Below are 20,190 nucleotides of genomic sequence, written 5' to 3'. Positions count from 1 at the left end.
TCTAAATGTCAGAACAGTCTTCCAGGCCATAAATTCAGAGCATAGACTGACAAAAAGGACACGCTACTCTGGAATCAATGATATGATTACATGTCTTGGTCACTGATTTTGTGCCATTGTCCTGCCCGCTGTCTCACTTTGGAGCTGTGTTGAAAAAGCCACCCTGAATCAGAGCTATTGTGCAGATGCTGCCGAAGAAAGAAAAGAGACAGATATGAAAATAAAGACAGCCCAGACAGAAAGAGGCCATTCACTGATAATGAAAAGAAACCGACTTCTTGTTGGTTGATAAAACAGCCTTATCCTCCTGTACTGCACGTGTTTCCATTTGGCTGCTTTACATCTAATGGAGCTTTTCAGTGGCTTAGTCCCTTTCTGTTGTATTCACTTTTAAATCCATTCAGCTGCCAATCTCTTATTTTAGGACAAAGCCCAAAATGTGTGATGTTAACTAAAGATGAATGAGTGTCTCGTCTCTGTCTCACTTCCCATCTCTGGTTGTGTTTGTCACATGCAGAGCATGTGTATACGAGGCCGTCAAGCAGTGTTTGTGGTTGGTTTGCACTGATATTGTACACTGTAAGTCAGCACCAGTTAGAAGACTCACTTCACTTATGACTAAAATGAAGAGGGATGCACATCATAGCAGTTAAAGTATTAAACCATTCGGATCATTTAGCTCACAGATTTTTAAAAATGGAAAATTATTTAGTAAATTTGCTGTGACTGAAAATTATTTCTACCCTGTTTAATTGGTGATATTTGAGGCATCTTAAGAAAATCATTTTTCAAATTTGGTAGTTGCCTTTGGCAGGAGATAATTCATTTCTTGAACCGGTTAGTATGAATATAATTTTGCTCCTGCGCTGATAACTTTAATTGTTCTACACACAGAAAGCTTGCTACTCCAACTCAAGCAAATACTTTTGTGTTGTGTTTAAAGAAAATACTCAAGGCTAAATAGACGGTGCGCAAATAAGCAATTCATTGGATATCTAATTAAAAATTATTTAATTTTTTTATTTTTATTGGTCACTAATATGACAGTTACACCAAAACTCAGAAAAACAGATGTAACAAAACCATGTTGCAGCTGGATCGCAGAGAGCGGCACTCAGTGGACCTTCTCAGCTCCTTTACTGTAAGCAGGATATCAAGAATCATAATTTATTCATCTTGTATCGTGCCTTACTTTAGTGGATCATAAAATATCAGGCATGGAATAATCTGCAGATTCGCTGGTTCAAACTCTTCTATAGATGTCAGTTTTTGAGCCCTAATGAAGGCCAAAATGTTGCTTGCAACAGACTAGCTAAGGTTTTTAGTCGAGACAATTTGTGGCTCCTACCGTCCATTCAAGAGAAGCCAGTGACCACACAAAACACTCACTAAACAGGTCTTATTCAATTATTTCAATTAGGCATGTATGATATTGAATTTTTTGCTGATCTCTGATATGCAGATATATAATAACTCATTTGGCCAATAACTGGTACCAATATTTTTACTTTTTCCCACCACCTAATTCTGGAGATCAAGTCCCATCTGCAGTGTAATGAACTTCATATTATACAAACTCTTATCATGATGGCCCACTACCAGATGAAGACATAAAATACAGTGCTTTGCAATGTATGTAATACAAATTTATTTTTCAAAATAAGAAAAATACTTGAGCTTATGGTTGATTTTTGTCCACTTTGTCAAATTAAAAAATAAATAAATTAGTAAAATATTGGTTTGTCACACTGGCATGAAATCAGCATGTTGGCTGATTGTGATATTTAATTTCAAATCCATTATCGGCCAGTATCAATGACATGCCGATATTATCGTGCATAATTTCAATAGAGGTTTGGTTATATTTTTTCTTATTGGTTACATTTTATTTATGCATGCATACACATCTTTGTGTCCATTTGTAGTTTTGAGTAAAATAAAAATGAGTTTGGTACCTTTCAGTGGAGGGGCTGGAAGCTTCCTCCTCTGATGGCGTGATGAGTCCAGCGTTTGAGGCTGTAATTATAATATTTGTCTTATACACTTAATACACATAAAAAAATTAATGAATTGTTCCGACTTGCTGCTATATGTTCAAATCTTCTCACTTTTAGTATTATGTTTAGTTACTTCAGTAGTAGAAGGTTTGAGTAGTCGTGCGCACATCTTTCCATGGGTAAATGTTTCTTAACACACCAGCACTTGAAGATAAATTCTGTGCATAAGTTACCTTAGCCTTTGGCTTGAACTTGGAAAAATGATTGCAGACAGTCACATTCAACCCAGCCGTTTTCAGAGCTGATATCCTGGCCTCAATGTTTGAAATCTTAAAAGGGCACAGACTCCAATTAAAAATACAAAAAAATCAACAGTATCATTGAGTTGAGAAAAATGGGATTTGGGGGCACAAACACAACTGAAGAAGAAAAAAAAGCTGCAGAAAAAAGGGACAAGTCCTGCAGTACCTGTAGTTCCGACTGCTGAACCTGAGCAGCTGCAGTGGCCACCTGGTCCTCCAGAAAGGCCAGCTCTGTGTCTGTGGTGCCACTCTTAATACTGCGGGCGCACCTCTCCAGGTCCCCCAGCGCACCCTCAAGCCCATACACAGCACCAGCAGCCAGGTACACCTGCACAGAGAAAAAGAGGCATTTACTTCCCACTGGAAATTTAGTTCCCAACAAGACTGAATCTCCACAACCTTTTCTTATAAGGAGGAAATACACAAAGGGGTAAAACTAAGATGTCCTTTAGCTTACATTCTCCTCCATCTTGGTCAGCCTCTGGTCCAGCCTGCGGGTCTCGCAGCTGCTGGCAATGGGAGAAGCACTCATGGACTCAGTTGGGGTGTAGGTCTCTCCTCCTGCCTCACCAATCAGCTCCTCTGTTGCGTTCAAAACCTTCAGCACCTCTGTTGTGATGCTGCAGAGAGATGCCGCCGAGTACTTCTGCTTCATTTGAAGAACACACACACACACACACACACACACACACACACACACACACACACACACACACACACACACACACACACACACACACACACACACACACACACACACAGGGAACACACAATGCAGCAGTCAGTAATCTAGTTGGTAGGTTAACAGCCACAAGAATTAGGGTCATGGATAAACTAAAAAACATTGTAAAAGAATACTTCACCCACTTGAGGAAAACATTTCTCTCGCACAGTGAACCAAGAATCCAAAAACAGAGAAGATTCTTGATGATTGAAGTCTTGGGGGTCCACATTTAACAACAGCAAAACTATATCAGTGCTCAGTAATCCCCAAAGACATGCATTTTCATCAGGGAAACAAATTTTGCATTTCTAATGAAATCAATGGGATGGACACAGTAAATTACACCATAACCCATAATATCTTTGTTTTTTAATTTTGTGGAGGATTTTTTCAGTCAAGTCCAAATAATACATATTACATAATGCTGACTGATGTTTTTTTTAATCTAAATGTGCACGTTTATAACTAAAACCCTGCTATTTAAAACACAAACATAAATAGAGCGTCTGCGCTGTTTATGCAGAAATACATGTGTTTGGAAGTACTAAGCATATGACTGGGTAAATGAGATTATATGGCAAGGGTTATGTGAAAGTTTGTAAACAGATGATTGGTTTGCTTTTGTTAAATGTGGGCCCCTTATACTTAAATTCCTCAATAATGTTTGCATTTTTTGGATTCTTTGTTCCCTGTAGAGACGTGAGAAAAACAACGTTTTTTTCTCTAATTCCACATAACACAAGATGAGTTATTGATATACCAATGACCAATCACTTGGAGTGGTATTCCTTTTAAGAGATGCTGGAAGCAAAAGGACTCGAAAAATGAGTAAAGAAAAATGGGCTACCTTTACATAAATTCAGAAAAATCATATTTGGTGAAATCCATAACATGATAAAGAAAATAATATATTTCATTCAGAAAGCAAGGGGAATGTAACATAATGCAATCATACTTGTAGGGCATAATAACATTGTTGGGGAAAAAACATTTTAAAGTCACAATTTGAAATTGGAAGGGAGATAAAGTTAATGTGGCATAACCTCAAAGGACTATGTTTTTATCAGCATATCTGCCCTATGCACTCACGCTGCTGTAAAAGTCCATTGTGCAGGTGACACAAAAGCATTTGTCACTCGTGTTTTGTGCACATGCACGGCTGCGTCCTGCACCTTCTAATTGCTTCCACTTAGAGGGTGCAGAACAAAGAAGTTGAGGTGAGAAATGAAGCACTGAGGACAGAGGAGGAGGAAAGGAGGCGAAAAAAGGGTTTAAGACAAAGCCTAAGGATTGAATAACCTTTATTTTTTGGGGCTTTGATCAGCTGAAAGACCTTGCAGTGAACAGAATATCCTTTTTCACCATGAAGCCTATTAGAAACAGTAGGTCTGGTGTTTGTGTGCGCAGCTGATCACAACTGTATGTCTGTTAAATGTAAATGTACATGCTGATGGGAAAGCATCTGTTTTGACCTTGTTAAAAAAAAAAAAAAAAAAGCAATAAAAAATTTGGACATGAGTTGCAAACAAGTGACCAAAAAGTTCATTCATTTTGGAATGGATGGACTAATCAGCTGTCGGAGAGTTCTGCCTACAATGATGTGACAGACAAAAACTTGTTTAGTCATTGTGTGTGCTACCACTCAAAGTGTTAACTGGAACAGCTTGTTCATCCAAATCCAAGCTTGTTTTCATATTAAGGCTGTCTGTGACGAATAATAATTCGTTGCTGAAGAAGCCTGGTAAAGAAAGCTGTTTCTGAATAGATGAAAACACTAAGCAATGAATGAATGACTGGCTGAAGCTTTGATCAGTGGGATCGGATGCATATTGATCCCTCTATGAGCCAAACAGACAGTCTGAAAGGAAGAGTTTTAAGTGGTGACAGGAGAGGCAGGTAGGGACATAAGAAAAGACACACTATTGGGCCAGAGATGAGAGGAAGCAAACCAAACATCTGATCCACATCATTCGTTCATCTTAAAAGGCTGAGAAGCACAGATGAATGGTCTGAAATATTGACTTGGGTTGGTTGATGGAGTCTAATGTTCTCATCCCCTCCAAAGAACCAGGCCATCACAGTGAAGATCGAACTGACATACATACACTCAACTTTTGCTCCTATTTTTCACAGGTTTAAGTTTAACATCTATGACTTTTTTCATGCAATCAAAAGATACATTTCTCTCAAATTTTGGTTGCAAGTTTGTTAACAACAGGGATGCACAATAATATTGGCACGTCATCTGTATCAACAGATATTGGTTTTCAAATGAAATATCAGAATTGGCCAACATGCTGTTTTTTTATGTTATTGATTAAGTGACCATGTACAAAACACCCCTAAGTTGAGGATTTTTTTCATGTTTTTCACAATTAATAAATATTACACACCCTAAATAGCATTGTATTTCATGTGTCTGTCTGCTGGTGGGCCATCACAATAAGAGTATGCATAATATGATGATAATTCAATACAAAAGAGACTCAGTGATCACTAAAATTAGGTGGGGAACTGAAGTGGTATGTAAATATATGTATGTATATATCGGTATCTGTTATTTGCCAAATGAGTTGTTATATATTGGCATGTCATATAACGACAAAAATCCAATATTGTGTGTATCCCTGCTTAAAAACAGCATTGAGCACTTCTCCTTTTCCAAGATAACCCATCCATCTGATCTAACAATTAGTCTGCACAGCCATAAACCTTCTGCACAAACCATCAGAAACCATCTCAGGATAGATAAACTCAACAAGCTCATTATCCTCACCAGGATCTTGACCTGAAAGCAGTTTGTCGTAACTGCTTTGTTCAGTTTTCATACTGATTGGATACATAATTCTGATTCGAGTGGAGCCCTAATATTTTCATCCGTAAATCAACTTTTCGGTTAAATTTGTTGATATATATCTGTCTGTATCAGGGACAGGTTTAAAAACCTGCTCTATGTAAATCTGACATACCTAAATCCAAATAAAGACTGAAAAACACGGTTATCATCACGTTTTCCCTTAGTCAGATCAAACTGAGCCGGACTGGCTGATTTCAAAGGATGCTGTGCCAACCCACAGAAATAGATGTGCCACACACATGGTAAAAGCAAAGCATTACTCATAGGGTCTCTTTTAATGAGTCTGGCTAATAACCAACATCGACCCACATGCTTCAGATCTCACACTGGTACAGGAGGTGAGGGCCTAAGTGCCTGTCCATGTTTGTATGTATTTTATGTGTCTAATGACCCTCCCTTGTGTGGGTTTTGGATTGGCCATATGGTCATGAATGTTGTGGATTTACTGCGTGGAAACATCAATACTGGAACAGTGCCTTTAACTTAAGGGAATGTGGAATTACATCTTGTTATTAAAATATGGGGAATTTCCAGTTATTGGGGACATCTAAAAGCTTTGTCTCAATACCATAATAGGGTCAATGTATTATATACACTTTTTCATACTTCACATGCTTTTGTAGGCAATATACAAGTTATCAGTGTAGCAATTTGTACAAGGTGTAATGCAACATGTTGCTCAAACTGTAACTTTGGAGTGTGACTGTCACAAGAAAAAAACAATAACTCTTTCATTTTCTTTGTGCAGTGTATTCCTGGACAATGGTTTTCAAACAGATTTAGTTTGCCTACAACAACATTTCCAAAACCTGCTTAGAGTCAGTTGCAATTGTTTTTTACTAAAATTATGACAGTGCACCAGAATTTTGCACATAAGCTGTTTAAGTTGATTCTGGGAGTACTGTAAAAAGTCAGTCAGTCATGTCTTTTTGTATTATTAAGCAGGCATAGGTGCCATATAAATACTGTGGAAGCATCAAAATGCTCAATCCACAGAGAAATGCATACAGTCTGTACTTAGAAACTGTGCCCTTAAAAGAGCCATCAGGACTTCTATGAGGTTGCAATGTCACAACTACACTATAAATAGGTAGAACCTGCTGCTACAGTGCAGTAACAGTCATTTCCCAGCTCATATGACGGTGTGGAAGACCCACAAATACTGACTAATCACAGTAGAATGGTCTTTTTCAGGGGTGGGACTTAAAGAGACAGGTGCTAAATTGCACATTTCAGACAGAGGGTGAATAGACGTATGTTCAGTCAGAAAAGTGTGAGAAAAATAAGGTCTTATTTAAACATCAAAGCATGGAAACATGTTTTGGAAGAAACCCAAAATACAAAAACCTTTGACCTTTAAGGGACATTTTATAATAAAGGATGTAATTTTTATTTAACTATATTTTAATTGTTATGGTTAGAACATATAGGCAGGTTGCTCCAGCTCCATGCATTTCAGAGGATATTCGTTTTTGTAATATACGATGAAGACAGTGAGAGCTATAGTAAGAGCACAGACCTTTTCTGGTCAAATAAAAGCTTTTTGCTTTTGCCTGTTATGCAAAACCTGACTGTGCCTGTGGCTGTGTCGCATTCTGACCTTTTGGGTCTTTTTTAAATGAAAAAAATATATTTGCAGCTTCTGTGATGGATGTATTCCAGTATGATTCCTGAAAACTGTTGCAAGAAGGGGATTTAGACAGAGCACCTTGCTGTTTTTTTTTTTTGAGCGACTAACAGCTAAAATGTTACTACTTTATGTTCAGGCAGCTGCAACATTTTCTGCTACGATACTCTACTTTAGCACTTTTACCTGCAGAAAAAAAAAACTACACCTCCAGTAAAAGTGTCATTCAACCTAATCACAGTGTCATGTGTGTGTATGCGTACATATGTACATGGTAAGAGAGAAGTTTAATAAGAGTTGTATGTTCTCAAGCATAGAAACCAGCACAAGAAATTACAAGATCCTTTTGCTTTCTAGCCAAAATCTCACCTGCTGTAAGAGAGAGGAGAGCAACTGAAGCCTCTGCTGTTGCTCCACGTCATTCTGTCCCTCCTGACACACACACACACACACACACACAGACATATATATCCACAAAGAAACACACAACCAGCCAAAAAGTAGGGAAGCACAGAGAAAGAGGGAAGACACAGGATGAGGGACACAGAAGGGCAGCAGTGATTGTCACATAAATACACGGATCAGGAAGGAAAGTGGGAGGATGAACAATTATCGCGGATAAAATGAAAAAGAAAGAAAAATAAGTTCATTAAACGGCAGACAGACAATGCTCCTCAAGCAGGGCAGCGACAGAAGCAGAAGATGAGCGGTATACAAATCAAATCTGATTCCTTACCTGGTTGTCCGACAGCAGCCCCTCCTGGGAAGAAGGTGTAATTGCAGGTGAACTTGCGCTGGATCCACTCCTCCTTGCTCCTCCTTTCTGTCCTGCTTCCTTCTCCACATCTCTTTTATGTTGTCTCTTACTTTGTCTGTTCGGCTCTCTCTTATCTCCTCTCTTTTGCTCCTGCTCGCCTACTTCCAAACATTCCACTCCTATCTCCAACCTCCTCTCCCGAGCTCGTCCTTCCTCTCTCACTGAATGACTTTTTGTCAGTCTCTCACTTCTCTTTACCTCTTGTCCATTCACTTGTTCCACCATTTCACTTGCTTTCCCTCTTTCCTTACTGCTGGCCCTGTCTCTTAATCTGTCACCTCCCCTCTGCCTTTCTCTCTCAGTGTCCTTTGGCCTCGTCTTCTCTCTCTGTCTGTCACTTTCTTTATCTGTCTGTGTGTCCGCGGGCCGCTTTGTGCGCTCCTCCTCAGATGAGCTGCTGTCTTTGCTGTTGGCGCGGCTGACCAGCTGGCTGAGTCTGGAACGCAGCTCCTCTTCCAGAGGGTCTCCAGGGCCTAAGCTGCTGGGCGAGCGCTGGGACCCCGGAGCCAGAGAGTGAGGCTGTGGTGGGCTGGGGGCAGCTGAATTCGGGGCCACTGTGTCCAAGTCCTCTGGCTCGGGTGTCATGGCATCAGATTTGAAGGCGTCTGGTGCAGCGGTGGCTGTTGGCATAGTGTCAGGTACTGACTGTTCCTCACTTAAACCCCTCTTCAGAAGGGCATTGAGTAGAAAGCCACTGTTCTCCTTCAGTGAAGAGACAAAGGGACATACATTCATCCTCAGAAAGCAAAACATTATCAGAAAGTACTACACCCATATCAAATGCTTATCATTTAACAACATAGTGAGTACACAAACAACAGAATTACAGATGAGATTAGAGAGCCTAAACACCTCTGTCTTCCCATGGGGAAACAACATTTTACACAAAATTTCTCACCAAAATAAAATATTTGCACAAATGAGATCTGACTGTTAAATTCTGCAGCACTGCATGCATGGAACAAATGAAAAAAAGGTCTTTTTTCAACTACACGATTTCATTTTTAAATTTTAATTTTCAAATATAAAATGATAACTTTTAAAAATCTAATAGCAATGTCAAGTCACTTATATTTTTTCGGTCTGCCGCTGATGCCACTGTTGTGTACAGTTTATTTGGAAAAATGGTTATTGTGCACATGCTGATAATGCCGGCTGTGTATGAGCTATAAGGCGTGTGTGCACGTGGGAGTGTGTGAGATGTGTTGACTTATATGTATAAGACAGGTGGCTGTTATGCACCAATGTTCTGCTGAAGTGCACACACAGCTGGCATGACGTTTGTTCTGGTGCAAACTCTCACTTGTGCTGTTTGCTCATTGCATTGGCTTCAAGAACTATATTTGCTATGAGTGAAAAAAGGGTATTTTTTCGGATAAATAACAAACAGTCCCTTACTGTAAAGAATCAAGGATTAAACAGTAGCTAATAAGGTCAGTATAACTACAGGTGTGAGATCGTACCTGTGCTAATGGGTAGATGGACTGTGTGTGGCTCTGGCCTCCAGGTTTGCTTTGCTCTGTCGACGACTCTCTCTTGCTTTTCCTGCGTCGCCGTGATCTTCTGACCGGGTCACTCTGCCTCTCCTCAGCCTCGCTGCTGTCTCCCATCACCTGGGAACAGACATCACATTTATATTTCACTTAAGTTTCATTTAATGCTACTTTATACTTCCAATTCACAATAGCAGAGGGAAACATCGTAATTGTTTCTCCGCTACATTTATCTGACAGCTGTAGCTACAAGCTTTCATGATCATTTTATATTACAAAAATGTATGATAAAGTTATCACACCATTTTTGACCTGTGATCTCTTTAAAAAAGAGAAGTGTTTTGTCATGTTTCAGATGTGATCGTGTATATGAAACACTGGCAGTTCTACAAAAAAAAAAAAGAAATTAAGAGTTCTCAGATGATTTAATTGGAGTAATTGCCCAGAGGTCAAAACTAAGTAAATATTATTTTACAAAAATAACAAAGATTGGACAAAAATAAAGCAGATTTATCTCACAGAGCTTAGTTTTTCTTCTTTTCTGCCTTCATAATCGCTCTCATGACCCCTCAGATTTATCTTGTCACCACTTGTAGGAGTCCAAACCTAGTTTACACATTGTTGCATCATGTACAATCTTATAATGTCATATATAAAAGTTTTTTTTTCTTCTTCTTGCATAACAAGTACTTTGACTGTGATACTTTGAGTACATTTTCCTCTGTACTTTTATTGCAGTAAGATGTAGAACACAATAGTTTTACTAATAATGTTTTATTTTAATATTATTGCATTGCTACTTTTACATGAGTGAAGGATGTGAATTCTTCCTCCATCACTGCAGGGGAATTAAAATATTTTATTGTTAATGTATTGAACAGAGAAATTGGTTATTTCATGCCATTATTTTTATATGTTTTTTTATTTTATTTTTTTCATGTTTTTATTATAAACGAATCTCATAATATAAAACAGATTATTCACATAAGACGTTGTGGTACAGAATAATCCGAAATTACAATTTAAAGACTTGCCTTGGGATTAAAGTTGACATCCAGTGCCTCTGAGTGGACTGGATATGGAGAGAAGTTCTGGTGAAGGTGTTGGTGGTAGAGCGGCTGATGATGAGGATGCAGATGTGTGTCGGGCGGTCCTTTCTTCCTCAGTAGGTTTTGAGGCGGTTTGCGAGGACAAGCGGACAGCACTGATGAGGCCTCTGAGTCTGAGTTGAGAGTCTCTGTGTTGGTGTACTGGCCAGAGGACGGCGAGGTAATGGGAAGGTGCTGCGTGTACGTCCACTCCGGGTCGTGCTGTGAGTCTGTGTAGTACGTCTCATCAGACAGTTTGCGCCGGAACTGTCGCAAAGCTGCTCCCCAGCCGCTTTCATCATTCTCCTCTGAGTCAGATCCCATCTCGTCGTAAGCTGAAACAACGCCGGACTCTTTTTCCAACACGCTGAACACCAGGCTCTTCCTCTTGGTTAGCAGGCTGGGCCGCGACAGCTGTGAGCTGTGCAGAGCGATCCAGTTACCGTCTGGGCTCTGGAGCACCGAGGATGCACCTGAAGAACATGAACAGACAGCAGGAAGTTTAGAGCCAAGTGTCACTGAGTTCCATTTTACTGGAGAGAAGGCCGAGATCTCTACAGCTGATATCTCCAAAATTCGACAACTTACACCAAAACAACCTTGACTGATAAATAGCACCAAAGAAAAGAGGTAAAATATGTCATTTTAATTTGGGGATTAACTGTCCCTTTAAAAGGTGCAATTTGTAATTTCCAACCACCCAGTCCAACTGAATGGGTGGGCAGTATTTCACTCATTCTCAATGTTACAACAGGTTGGGATGTTTCATTTCAGTTATTGTCAACACAAAGAGCTTTTCATGTTTTGCCATTTATTACAAGGAAACATGAGATCAATACAAATGCTGAAATTCCCTTTGCTTTTTGGTGCATATCAAGTGAAGGCTAACTACAGCAGTAGTTGACAACATAAATGATAAAAATATATGGAAAAATGCGATAAAGAATAATATATGGTTTGAAATAACAAAGCTGTAGTTTCTACATCATGAGATATGCACTATATTACCACAATATAGATCAAATATCTTGTGGTGATAGTCAAAGATGTCAGCTGCTGTAGTGTATAGTGAGTGATGTCCTCTGTGGGGGTTTGATATCACTGTCACTCAGATAAAGCAGGATCTTCAGCTCTGCGGGCCCTGCTCTTCTCTTCATGGGGGTAGAAGCTGCAGCTGTTCCTCGTTCAAACCTGCAGCAACAATTTAATGAATTAATAAATGCTGCAATGACACTTTGATAGTCTAAACATTTTTTTAAAAAAAACGTGCAAAGTACAAACTTTTCATCATGCCTCATCTCATAACAGTAATGCCGAGTGGTTACAGTAAGGTGAACTGGTATGGTCAATATTTCAGTCAGCGTGCTATTGTGTCCATTCAATCGCAGTTTACAGTCACCAGTCAAAAATAAAAGCATCTCATAACTGACAGTAGAGACAGAGCACAGCCGGTCACTTATGATCTTCAGGTAGCGTTTGTATACTGCTGACTTTATAGCTTTTTAGCTTAGCGCTTAGCTTAGCTTAGCTTGTTTCAGTTAGTCTGCTACTGTGTCCACAAAACCATAATTTACAGTCAGCCATAAATAAAGCAACTCATAACTGACAGCAGAGCAACAATACAGCCGGTCAAAATAAGACTGCTATGTTATGATCTCCATGCGCCGCAATTGTGTATAGTTGACTTTACAGCTTTTTAGCTTAGCTTAGCTTACTTAGCTCAGTTTTAGCAACGTTAATGAGAAACGGTCACATCACGCCATCTTTAAAGTTCATGGCGAACTGTAAGCCGACTGTTTGTGTTGTCATTGGATCAACTAAAGATACATAGTCATTGTCAGATGTTACTTACCAGGCTAAAAGAAACGTTGCGAGTTCAGGATCAAACTGCATCTTTGAGCTCTCCAACAGCTGTCCAGAGTGTCCAGATGTCCAGAGTTAGAAAGCCACACAGATATTTACTCTAGTTTTGCTTCTTCTTACGTCGCTTCTTTCCGAGGGCAGTTTGTTTTGGGGAAACGGTTCTCACAGAGATAGTAACATCTAGGCTTCATCGACTCTGTGCCCCGCGGGTCAGTTTCGACGGTTTTGATTTTGTTTTTTTTCTTTCAGCTCAACTTTTACCTCCTGTCCCGCGGCAGACGAGAAGCCACAGTGAGTCGCTATCGCCCCTCAGGCCGGGATGTGTTATTACACAAGGGAAGTCCTGAGAGGCTGCAGTGACTCTCTGTCGCCCCTCAGGCAAGGGCATGTTATTACAGCCAGAGACGGACCGTCCCTGTCTGTAATAAATAGTTCAGCAGTGGATTTTTTTTATACTCCTTTCCTACATAAGTACAAAGAGAAGTTTCTATAAATTATTTATTGGTTTCTACCATTGTAAAACATTTGGGAACTTTATTTCAAGCAACTACAGCTAATCTTCAACAATTAGGAGACTAAATACGTATTATTTGGACATTTTCAGCAAGTAGGGGTTTACAAAGGAGGAAAATGACCATGTTGGAAAAAAACATTTTAGATTTTGATAAGTTATAATATTACCAGAACAAAGTCAAAATTTTGAGGAAAATAGTTATTAACAGTAAAGTTCTAATTTTATGAGACAAAAGCTATCATGTTATGTGATTGAAATCAAAAATTTACGAGAAAAAGTTGTTATATTACATAATTAAACTCTTAATTTATGAGAAAAATGTTGCAGCTTTAGGCAAAAAAGGCCTTTGGAATATTAAAATATTTTTAGACTTTGCTGATTTATTATTTTACGTTTTAAGGATGTATGGTATATCATGACTTTATTCTTGAAATCTAAGATTATTTTTCCCAATGAGGTCCTAATCCTCCTTCATCAATATGAGTATTTGAGTAAAGCACTGCTTTAAAGTAACACTTAATAAGGCTAGTATGACTTTTATAAATGTCAGTGAAACAGCAAATATGACATACCTATATTTTGCATTTACATTACCTAAAAAAAATCATAAAGGAGACAAAATGTTCCCTTAACCTTTGTGCAAGTAAATTACATTCTTACTCTTAATATACCTAACCTGTAAGAAAGTCCAACTCCATCATCACATTGTGCAATAAGATGATCCTACAACAAATAGGATACGCATTGCATTTGCATCTGGTATCAGGAGGACTCAAACGAAGCCTGTTTAGCAAACTTTGAAGCTAAATATTGAACTTCTTGTGAAAAGGCTAAAGCTGAAACTGGGTTTTTATTTCAAGAATAGGAACTTGTTTTGTGGCCAAAACAAAGCTCATCTATGCTACATTCTTGACTCTGCTTGATTATGGAGATGTATTATACATGAATGCACCTTTTCAGTGTTAGCATGCTCTGGATTTTGTGTATCATGGTGAATTAAGATTCATCATCACCTGTAAGCCCCTTACATCACTCTGTCCTGTATGCTGCAGTTGGGTGGCTCTCTTGTAGACTTTTTCTCTGGCATCTTCTTATTTACAGAGCTATTCTTGGCTTGCATCAAACATAATTTATGTGTGTACATTAAGTAAAGCACTGAATATGACTATTCTCTTGTTTCAAAGACTATGATCTTATCTACTATACCTAGAACACACAAGAGTTTGGTAAAGTAGCCTTTATGTATGCAGCAGTATTTATTATTATATATTTGTTATGTATTGTCTGTGTGTAACTCATGTTGCCATCTATCTTGGCTTGGCACTCTTCAAAAAACTTTTTAATTTCAAGATGTTTTTTTTATGGTTGAATAAAGGTTAAATAAACTGACATTAAACAGAGTCTGAGAGTGTGATATTTACTGGAGTTGTCCAGGCGGTCGACGCTCTTCCAGCTGGGTAGAGATGTGGCCTTTCCCTCTCTCTTCAGAGAGGTGTAGTCCTGCAAGCTGCCGCCCGCTCCGGCACCCTCCTCCTCCTCTGGACCCTTCTCTGGAGAGTCGTCACTGGTGAGGGAGAATGCTGATCGTGACCGCTGCAAGCACACACATGCAAACACACATGCTGGTTTGAGCGTCCGAAATAGGATTTATGAGAAAAAAATGTTGTCGAGAATAAAATACAAAATGCGGAGTCACAGAGGGGCATGCACTTCTGCTGACATAAACTTAACAGTGCAAGTCAGAGGTCAGACATCATTGTCTTCCTCAAAGAAACTTTCGAGAAGATGTTTGACAGCGTTAGAAATTTAAAGCGTCAGACAGACATTCAGTCAAAGCAGCTCCAGACAAGTTATTACTACTTGGACAAAGGCAGCAGCAGGATGGCCAAGAACAGTCACATATAATACCCAAATTATAGCAATTACATAAAATAAAGGAGAGCACTTGGTCCAGCTGGCCAATGTACTTCCTGTCTGGGCAGAAATCTGTGCATCTGCGGCTGTGAGTCAATAATCTCATCAGCAGGTGGAGCTAGAAAACAACTAAATACTCAATGCAGGCAGCAGAGGCTCTGCAAGTCTTTTTACAGGAGTATTTGAGATGAAGTTCTTATACAACCACCTGAACTTTTGATTTTAAATGTATAATGAAAGAAACATTTCCAAACTTTTGGCAAAAAAAACAAACATTTTCAATCCTCTCACTGACAAGAAACTAATTTAGGCTGGGGACAAAGTTTTCTGGTTATATTAAAGTTGAATTAACCCTTTGAAGCCTTGAGCAACGTCACTTTTCTTTTGCTGCTTTCAGATGCCTTCCACAAGTATTTTAAGCTTTGACCCCTGAGCAAATTAGTTTGATTGCTTTCGGAAACATGGGAAAATGACAATGAGCAACTTGGTAATAAATGTTTCACAATTTGCAAAAAAATTGTAGATTTTGATTTTTTTTTTTTAAAAAAAAGCAAGCAAAAAACGTCTAAGGAAAGAAAAAAGCTAAGGAAAACTTTACTTAAATAATTGCAGATTTAAAATTAAGTTACACAAGTATTATATTTTTAAGCACTTTGTTTCCAAGTATTTCTCTTTTGTTTTTTGGGGGTTTTAAACAAATTTTCCAGTAATTTTCTTGTGCATTTGACTGATTTCTTGTTAATTTATGGGTCATTTCTTCTTCTGCTTATTGCCTTCTTCCCATGTTATAAACAAAATCAAACCACTTTGCTCAGGTTTGAAGAGTTAAACGAGACCGTTTAAACTTTGTTTGTTCCTAGGATATGGATTTAGAAGCTTCTCCAGCGAGAATGAAACAGGTAATACAGAGAATTCAGGTGCACAAACTTACTAAAATCTTATTGGTGAACATTCAGATCTTGATTCAACGGCCAAGTGGAAAAAAACTGATATAGTGACATGTATGTTTAAATGTAAACTGTACTTAAGTCTGGCACAGAAGAATTACATAAAATATATGAGTTCTTATGACGGATGGGATGCACCATTAAGATTACCCTGAGGATCAATGTTAAGGCAGATTTTAGTGTGTATTTTCATGCATAGTGTCTTAGTGAGCGTTTGCAGAGAGCTGATAAACAGAGCCCATCCCACAGCGGGCCGTGTAGTTGAGGAGGATCCCTCCGTATTTCACAGGACTTTGATCTTCCCTGAGTGAAACAGCGGGAAACAGAACGACGAGGCCAGGGGAGCGCAGCTTTGATGCTTCGCTCACACACGGGACGATGACAAATCTCCACGAGTCCCTGCTGACTAGCAGCGTGAATGGCAGCCAGGTGTGTATGTACTGTTGATTTGTGTGTATGCGCTCTTGTGTGTATTATATATATCTCTGCGTGTCCATGTAACCTGAGTATTGTCATCATATTGTGTGTGCTGTTCTCAAACCTGGGAACTGTTGTCTTTGGATTTTCTTCCGCCCTGAGGTATCAATCAGAATTGGCTTATACTTGGTTTAAATCATATTTGCAATATTTCTAATGCTTTTATTTGCCTACTTAAATTGAAAATCCGCCGTAAAACACTTCAAATAGTGGAAAAAGAGCCATTAACATGCACCTGGAGGTCTATTTTGTTGATTGGTTGCCTATTTTCCCTTAATCTTCAAGAAACTTCAAGTTGGGTATCGGTTACAAAATGATGATACTAGTATCAATACCAGTATACCTTAAGTGTAACTAACACCAATATACCTTGTTTGCATATAGTTCTGTGTATGTATTTAAATCAGCCAGATGTCCAGTAATTCCTCTGAGTACCTGCCTGATTTCCAAAACAGCATCATAATACACATCATGGTGAATTTTAGAGATAACCTTCATCCTGTCAATTTACAAAATTCATTTGAGTCAGACTCCTCACTGCTGGTTTTCAACACAACAGCTAGGATCTACAGAGAACATCAGACAAAGAAAGAGACCAAAGCAAAATGCTTCGTCACCACACGCATGAGAGGTGCAACTGAAAAGTACAGTGATTTTCTGCCAAACACATTCCTGTGTTTTCTAAACCTGGCAAACACACAGAGACGGCAAGCTGGTCCACCCAGAGGAACCCGTACCAAAACACAGACAGAGGAACATTATACTGTACGTGCTGCGAAATGAAGTGAGAAAACCAAACCGCCCTTCTTTAAACACACGCTTCTAGCCAAGACTCAGCAGTTTACACCCGCCGACAGGACAGCTTTGTTTTGACTTCACCGGATATGGCTGGCATTTTTTGTTTGTTTTTAGAGTTTGAGTGGAGGTAGAGACTGACCCAGAGAGAGTAGGAGGTCTTGAGGGGGTCCTGTGGTCCTTGTGAAGAAGCTTGAGGCTGAGACAGAGAGGGGAGTTCACTGGGCTGGATCAGGGACTGAGGCTGAGGCCAGACAAAGTCATACTCTGTCTGCATTTCTGAACGCTTCCTCCTCTGAATGATCTGAGGAGGAAAGGAGAAGAAAGGCGACAACGTGAGAGAGCTGCGAGGTGTGTATTGCAAAGCTTTTTTTAAACAACAAATTATAATAATGATAATTGCAAACGCAGTCCCATAACAGCATTTTATGTTTACACTCCGGCATGAATAATTTGCTGTAATGAAACTTCTAAACCAATAATTCAGCTTCCATTTAAATTTTCATGTATTATTATGCACCAGCATCCTCAGAGTTAAGATAAAAATAAATTTTTTAATTTCACCTTCAAAGACTTGATGGCCAACAAATGTTAATTAAAGCTGGAAAGCAATCAAACAACCGCAAACTCTGTCTCCACTTACTATGTGTATGCAAATGACAAGATGCGATTAAAATCAAAGCGGTAGTCATTTGAATTTTAATTCATATTTAGATATCACATTCAAAGGCTCTCTGCCCTTTTCTCAAATGGTTTTGTGATCCCAATTTCAAAAGAAGAAAAGGACTTTAAACTGCCTGTGTTCCTGTGCCATCTCTCTACCAAAATGTAACATCAGTGGAGATTATTTTATTTAACATCGTAATGGTCCACTGATCTGTCAGTCAAACCGTCAAAGGGAAGACAGAGGTGGGACCCAGCCGGATGAGTTACATTTTCATTTTCTAGCATGCATTTGAATGACATTAGCGACACTTAACGCTTTCAGGGGAAAAGAAAATTGAAAAAAAAAGAGCTTACTCAACCTACTTTTTGTACAATTGTTGTGGCAAGTTCCTCTATGAGCTCCTCTTTGTGGTCCTGCAGATACCGAGCCTCATTCTGCTTCTCCTGCGCACACACACACACACACAAATATGAAGAGTATGTTCTGCTGAAAGAGGCTTCTTGACAAAAAACCATGACTTCATCCTGCTCATATTGAGAGGCTAGAAGAGGCCATGACAGAGAAAGAAGGGATAGAAAAGGGGGCAAATGGAAAAGAAAAGACGAAGACAGAGAGAAAAAACAAAGTTAGATGAGGAACAGAAAGATGTCTCACCAAGCTGTCGCTGAACTCCTCCGCCTTAGCGATGGCCTCCTCTATAGCCTCCTCAGCAACACGCAGGGCGACTGTGAGCGTCTCTGCCATACTGTGTCCTAATATCACACACACACACACACACACACAAACATTACATAAACATTTCTGAGATATTACACCTGTTTAATAACCTCTAGACAAGTGGTTCCCAACTGGTCCAGCCACACATTTAACACATGGGCTTAAAACAGAATGAAATAAAACATATTGCAAGAATAAAGTGCAATTACTTAAAACCAGGGTCATTTCTAAGATTTGAGGACTGTGAGGGGTTAGCTCGTATCTCTGCAGGAAAAGAAATCACCACAATTTTTCAAAGAAAGCATGCCTTCCAAACCTGCGGGCCTGTGGGTTTAGAAGACATTTTTTTGTTGCTTTTTTAAAAGGGGATTTTTTTTTCTTTAAAACATTTTGGCAATGATTTTTTTTTCTTTAACATTTTTGGGTGGATATTAAAGAAGAGATAAACATTCTCTCACTTCACAAATTTGAATAAATGCTTTTGGATGTTTTGGATTACAACTGTTGGTGGACACATGCAAGCTGTGAGAGGGGCGTGCAAGCAGACACTAAAGCCCCTTTCCTACTGCACAAAAAACACAAACCTGCTGATATCTGGCATTTTCATTTAGTGGGAAAGGTCACAATTGCCGTTCACTGACTCTGTATCAGCTCCAGCTCTGATCAGCTTTGACTGGCAGAAATGGAAACACATCTATCACCTGCACATGCTAACGTTGGTGGAAAAGGGTTTATTTGATTTTATGCATCAAAGTTGGTTTACAGGTCCTGGGGAGTTTTTATGCTTTAAAAAAAATGTGTAAAGGCTTTTGGGGATCCAGGGCGAGCTGTGTTAGGCATCAGATTGGGCTGAAGACTACAAGTTTGCAAAATGTGGGGGTGTTGAGTTAGACAGAAGTACATTTACGAGAACTCTGTAGCTGCTCATCATGTCTGCTTGAAGCCAGTGGCTCAAGGTTACATTAGCCGCTTCTAGTATAACACCTGTATTTTGCAATGGATTGTCAGCATCCAAGTAGCATTGTAGTTAATAATACAGCAGGTTTTCACAAGGAGGAAAAATATGTGAAATAAAAGGCAAGGCAATGAGTCTGGCTCTGCTGCATCAGTTTTTATATTTTCTTTTGTCCACTGGGTTCAGCAGTGTTTTAGAGCTGCATACCAAAAAGATGGAGTACCCTTTTAAGGGGCCAAACGATTGGAAACCTTTTCTCTACACAAATTCTATTCCAACCTTTACCTATTAGCTGAAAGAGTTTAGATTTGAATACATTCATTTATGTAAATAATCCCATATAAAACAAGACTTTGGTGAAACCAAGTTAATGGCTGGGCTTTGTGTGTTCAATATAGTAAACTGTGGGTAAATTGTTATGGGACATCATATGACA

General features: G+C 39.1%; 1 protein-coding gene across 9 annotated transcripts in view; it reads right to left on the bottom strand.

Annotated features, from left to right (window-relative positions):
- Positions 1 to 20,190, bottom strand: part of myripb (myosin VIIA and Rab interacting protein b) — a 143,670-nt gene that overhangs the window by 3,099 nt on the left and 120,381 nt on the right. For 4 of the 9 annotated variants that reach the window (XM_088071647.1, XM_088071638.1, XM_088071641.1 and 1 more), the window contains 12 exons: positions 18,737 to 18,834; positions 18,445 to 18,525; positions 17,558 to 17,719; positions 14,704 to 14,875; positions 10,852 to 11,378; positions 9,788 to 9,937; positions 8,244 to 9,026; positions 7,877 to 7,939; positions 2,757 to 2,948; positions 2,466 to 2,627; positions 2,231 to 2,326; positions 1,956 to 2,016 (listed from right to left, as the gene is read on the bottom strand). In XM_088071647.1, the coding sequence (XP_087927773.1) occupies positions 1,956 to 2,016; positions 2,231 to 2,326; positions 2,466 to 2,627; positions 2,757 to 2,948; positions 7,877 to 7,939; positions 8,244 to 9,026; positions 9,788 to 9,937; positions 10,852 to 11,378; positions 14,704 to 14,875; positions 17,558 to 17,719; positions 18,445 to 18,525; positions 18,737 to 18,834 (2,547 nt within the window). The remainder of the gene's footprint in view (positions 1 to 1,955; positions 2,017 to 2,230; positions 2,327 to 2,465; positions 2,628 to 2,756; positions 2,949 to 7,876; positions 7,940 to 8,243; positions 9,027 to 9,787; positions 9,938 to 10,851; positions 11,379 to 14,703; positions 14,876 to 17,557; positions 17,720 to 18,444; positions 18,526 to 18,736; positions 18,835 to 20,190) is intronic. The other 5 variants (XM_088071640.1, XM_088071642.1, XM_088071643.1 and 2 more) reach the window with 3 other exon arrangements.

Source organism: Plectropomus leopardus, chromosome 21 (genome assembly GCF_026936395.1).
Source record: "Plectropomus leopardus strain MGB_pleo_1.0 chromosome 21, ASM2693639v1, whole genome shotgun sequence".
In the NCBI taxonomy this organism is placed as follows: domain Eukaryota; kingdom Metazoa; phylum Chordata; class Actinopteri; order Perciformes; family Serranidae; genus Plectropomus; species Plectropomus leopardus.
The sequence above is the reverse complement of the archived record's forward strand: the minus strand, read 5'-3'. Positions and strand labels throughout refer to the sequence as shown.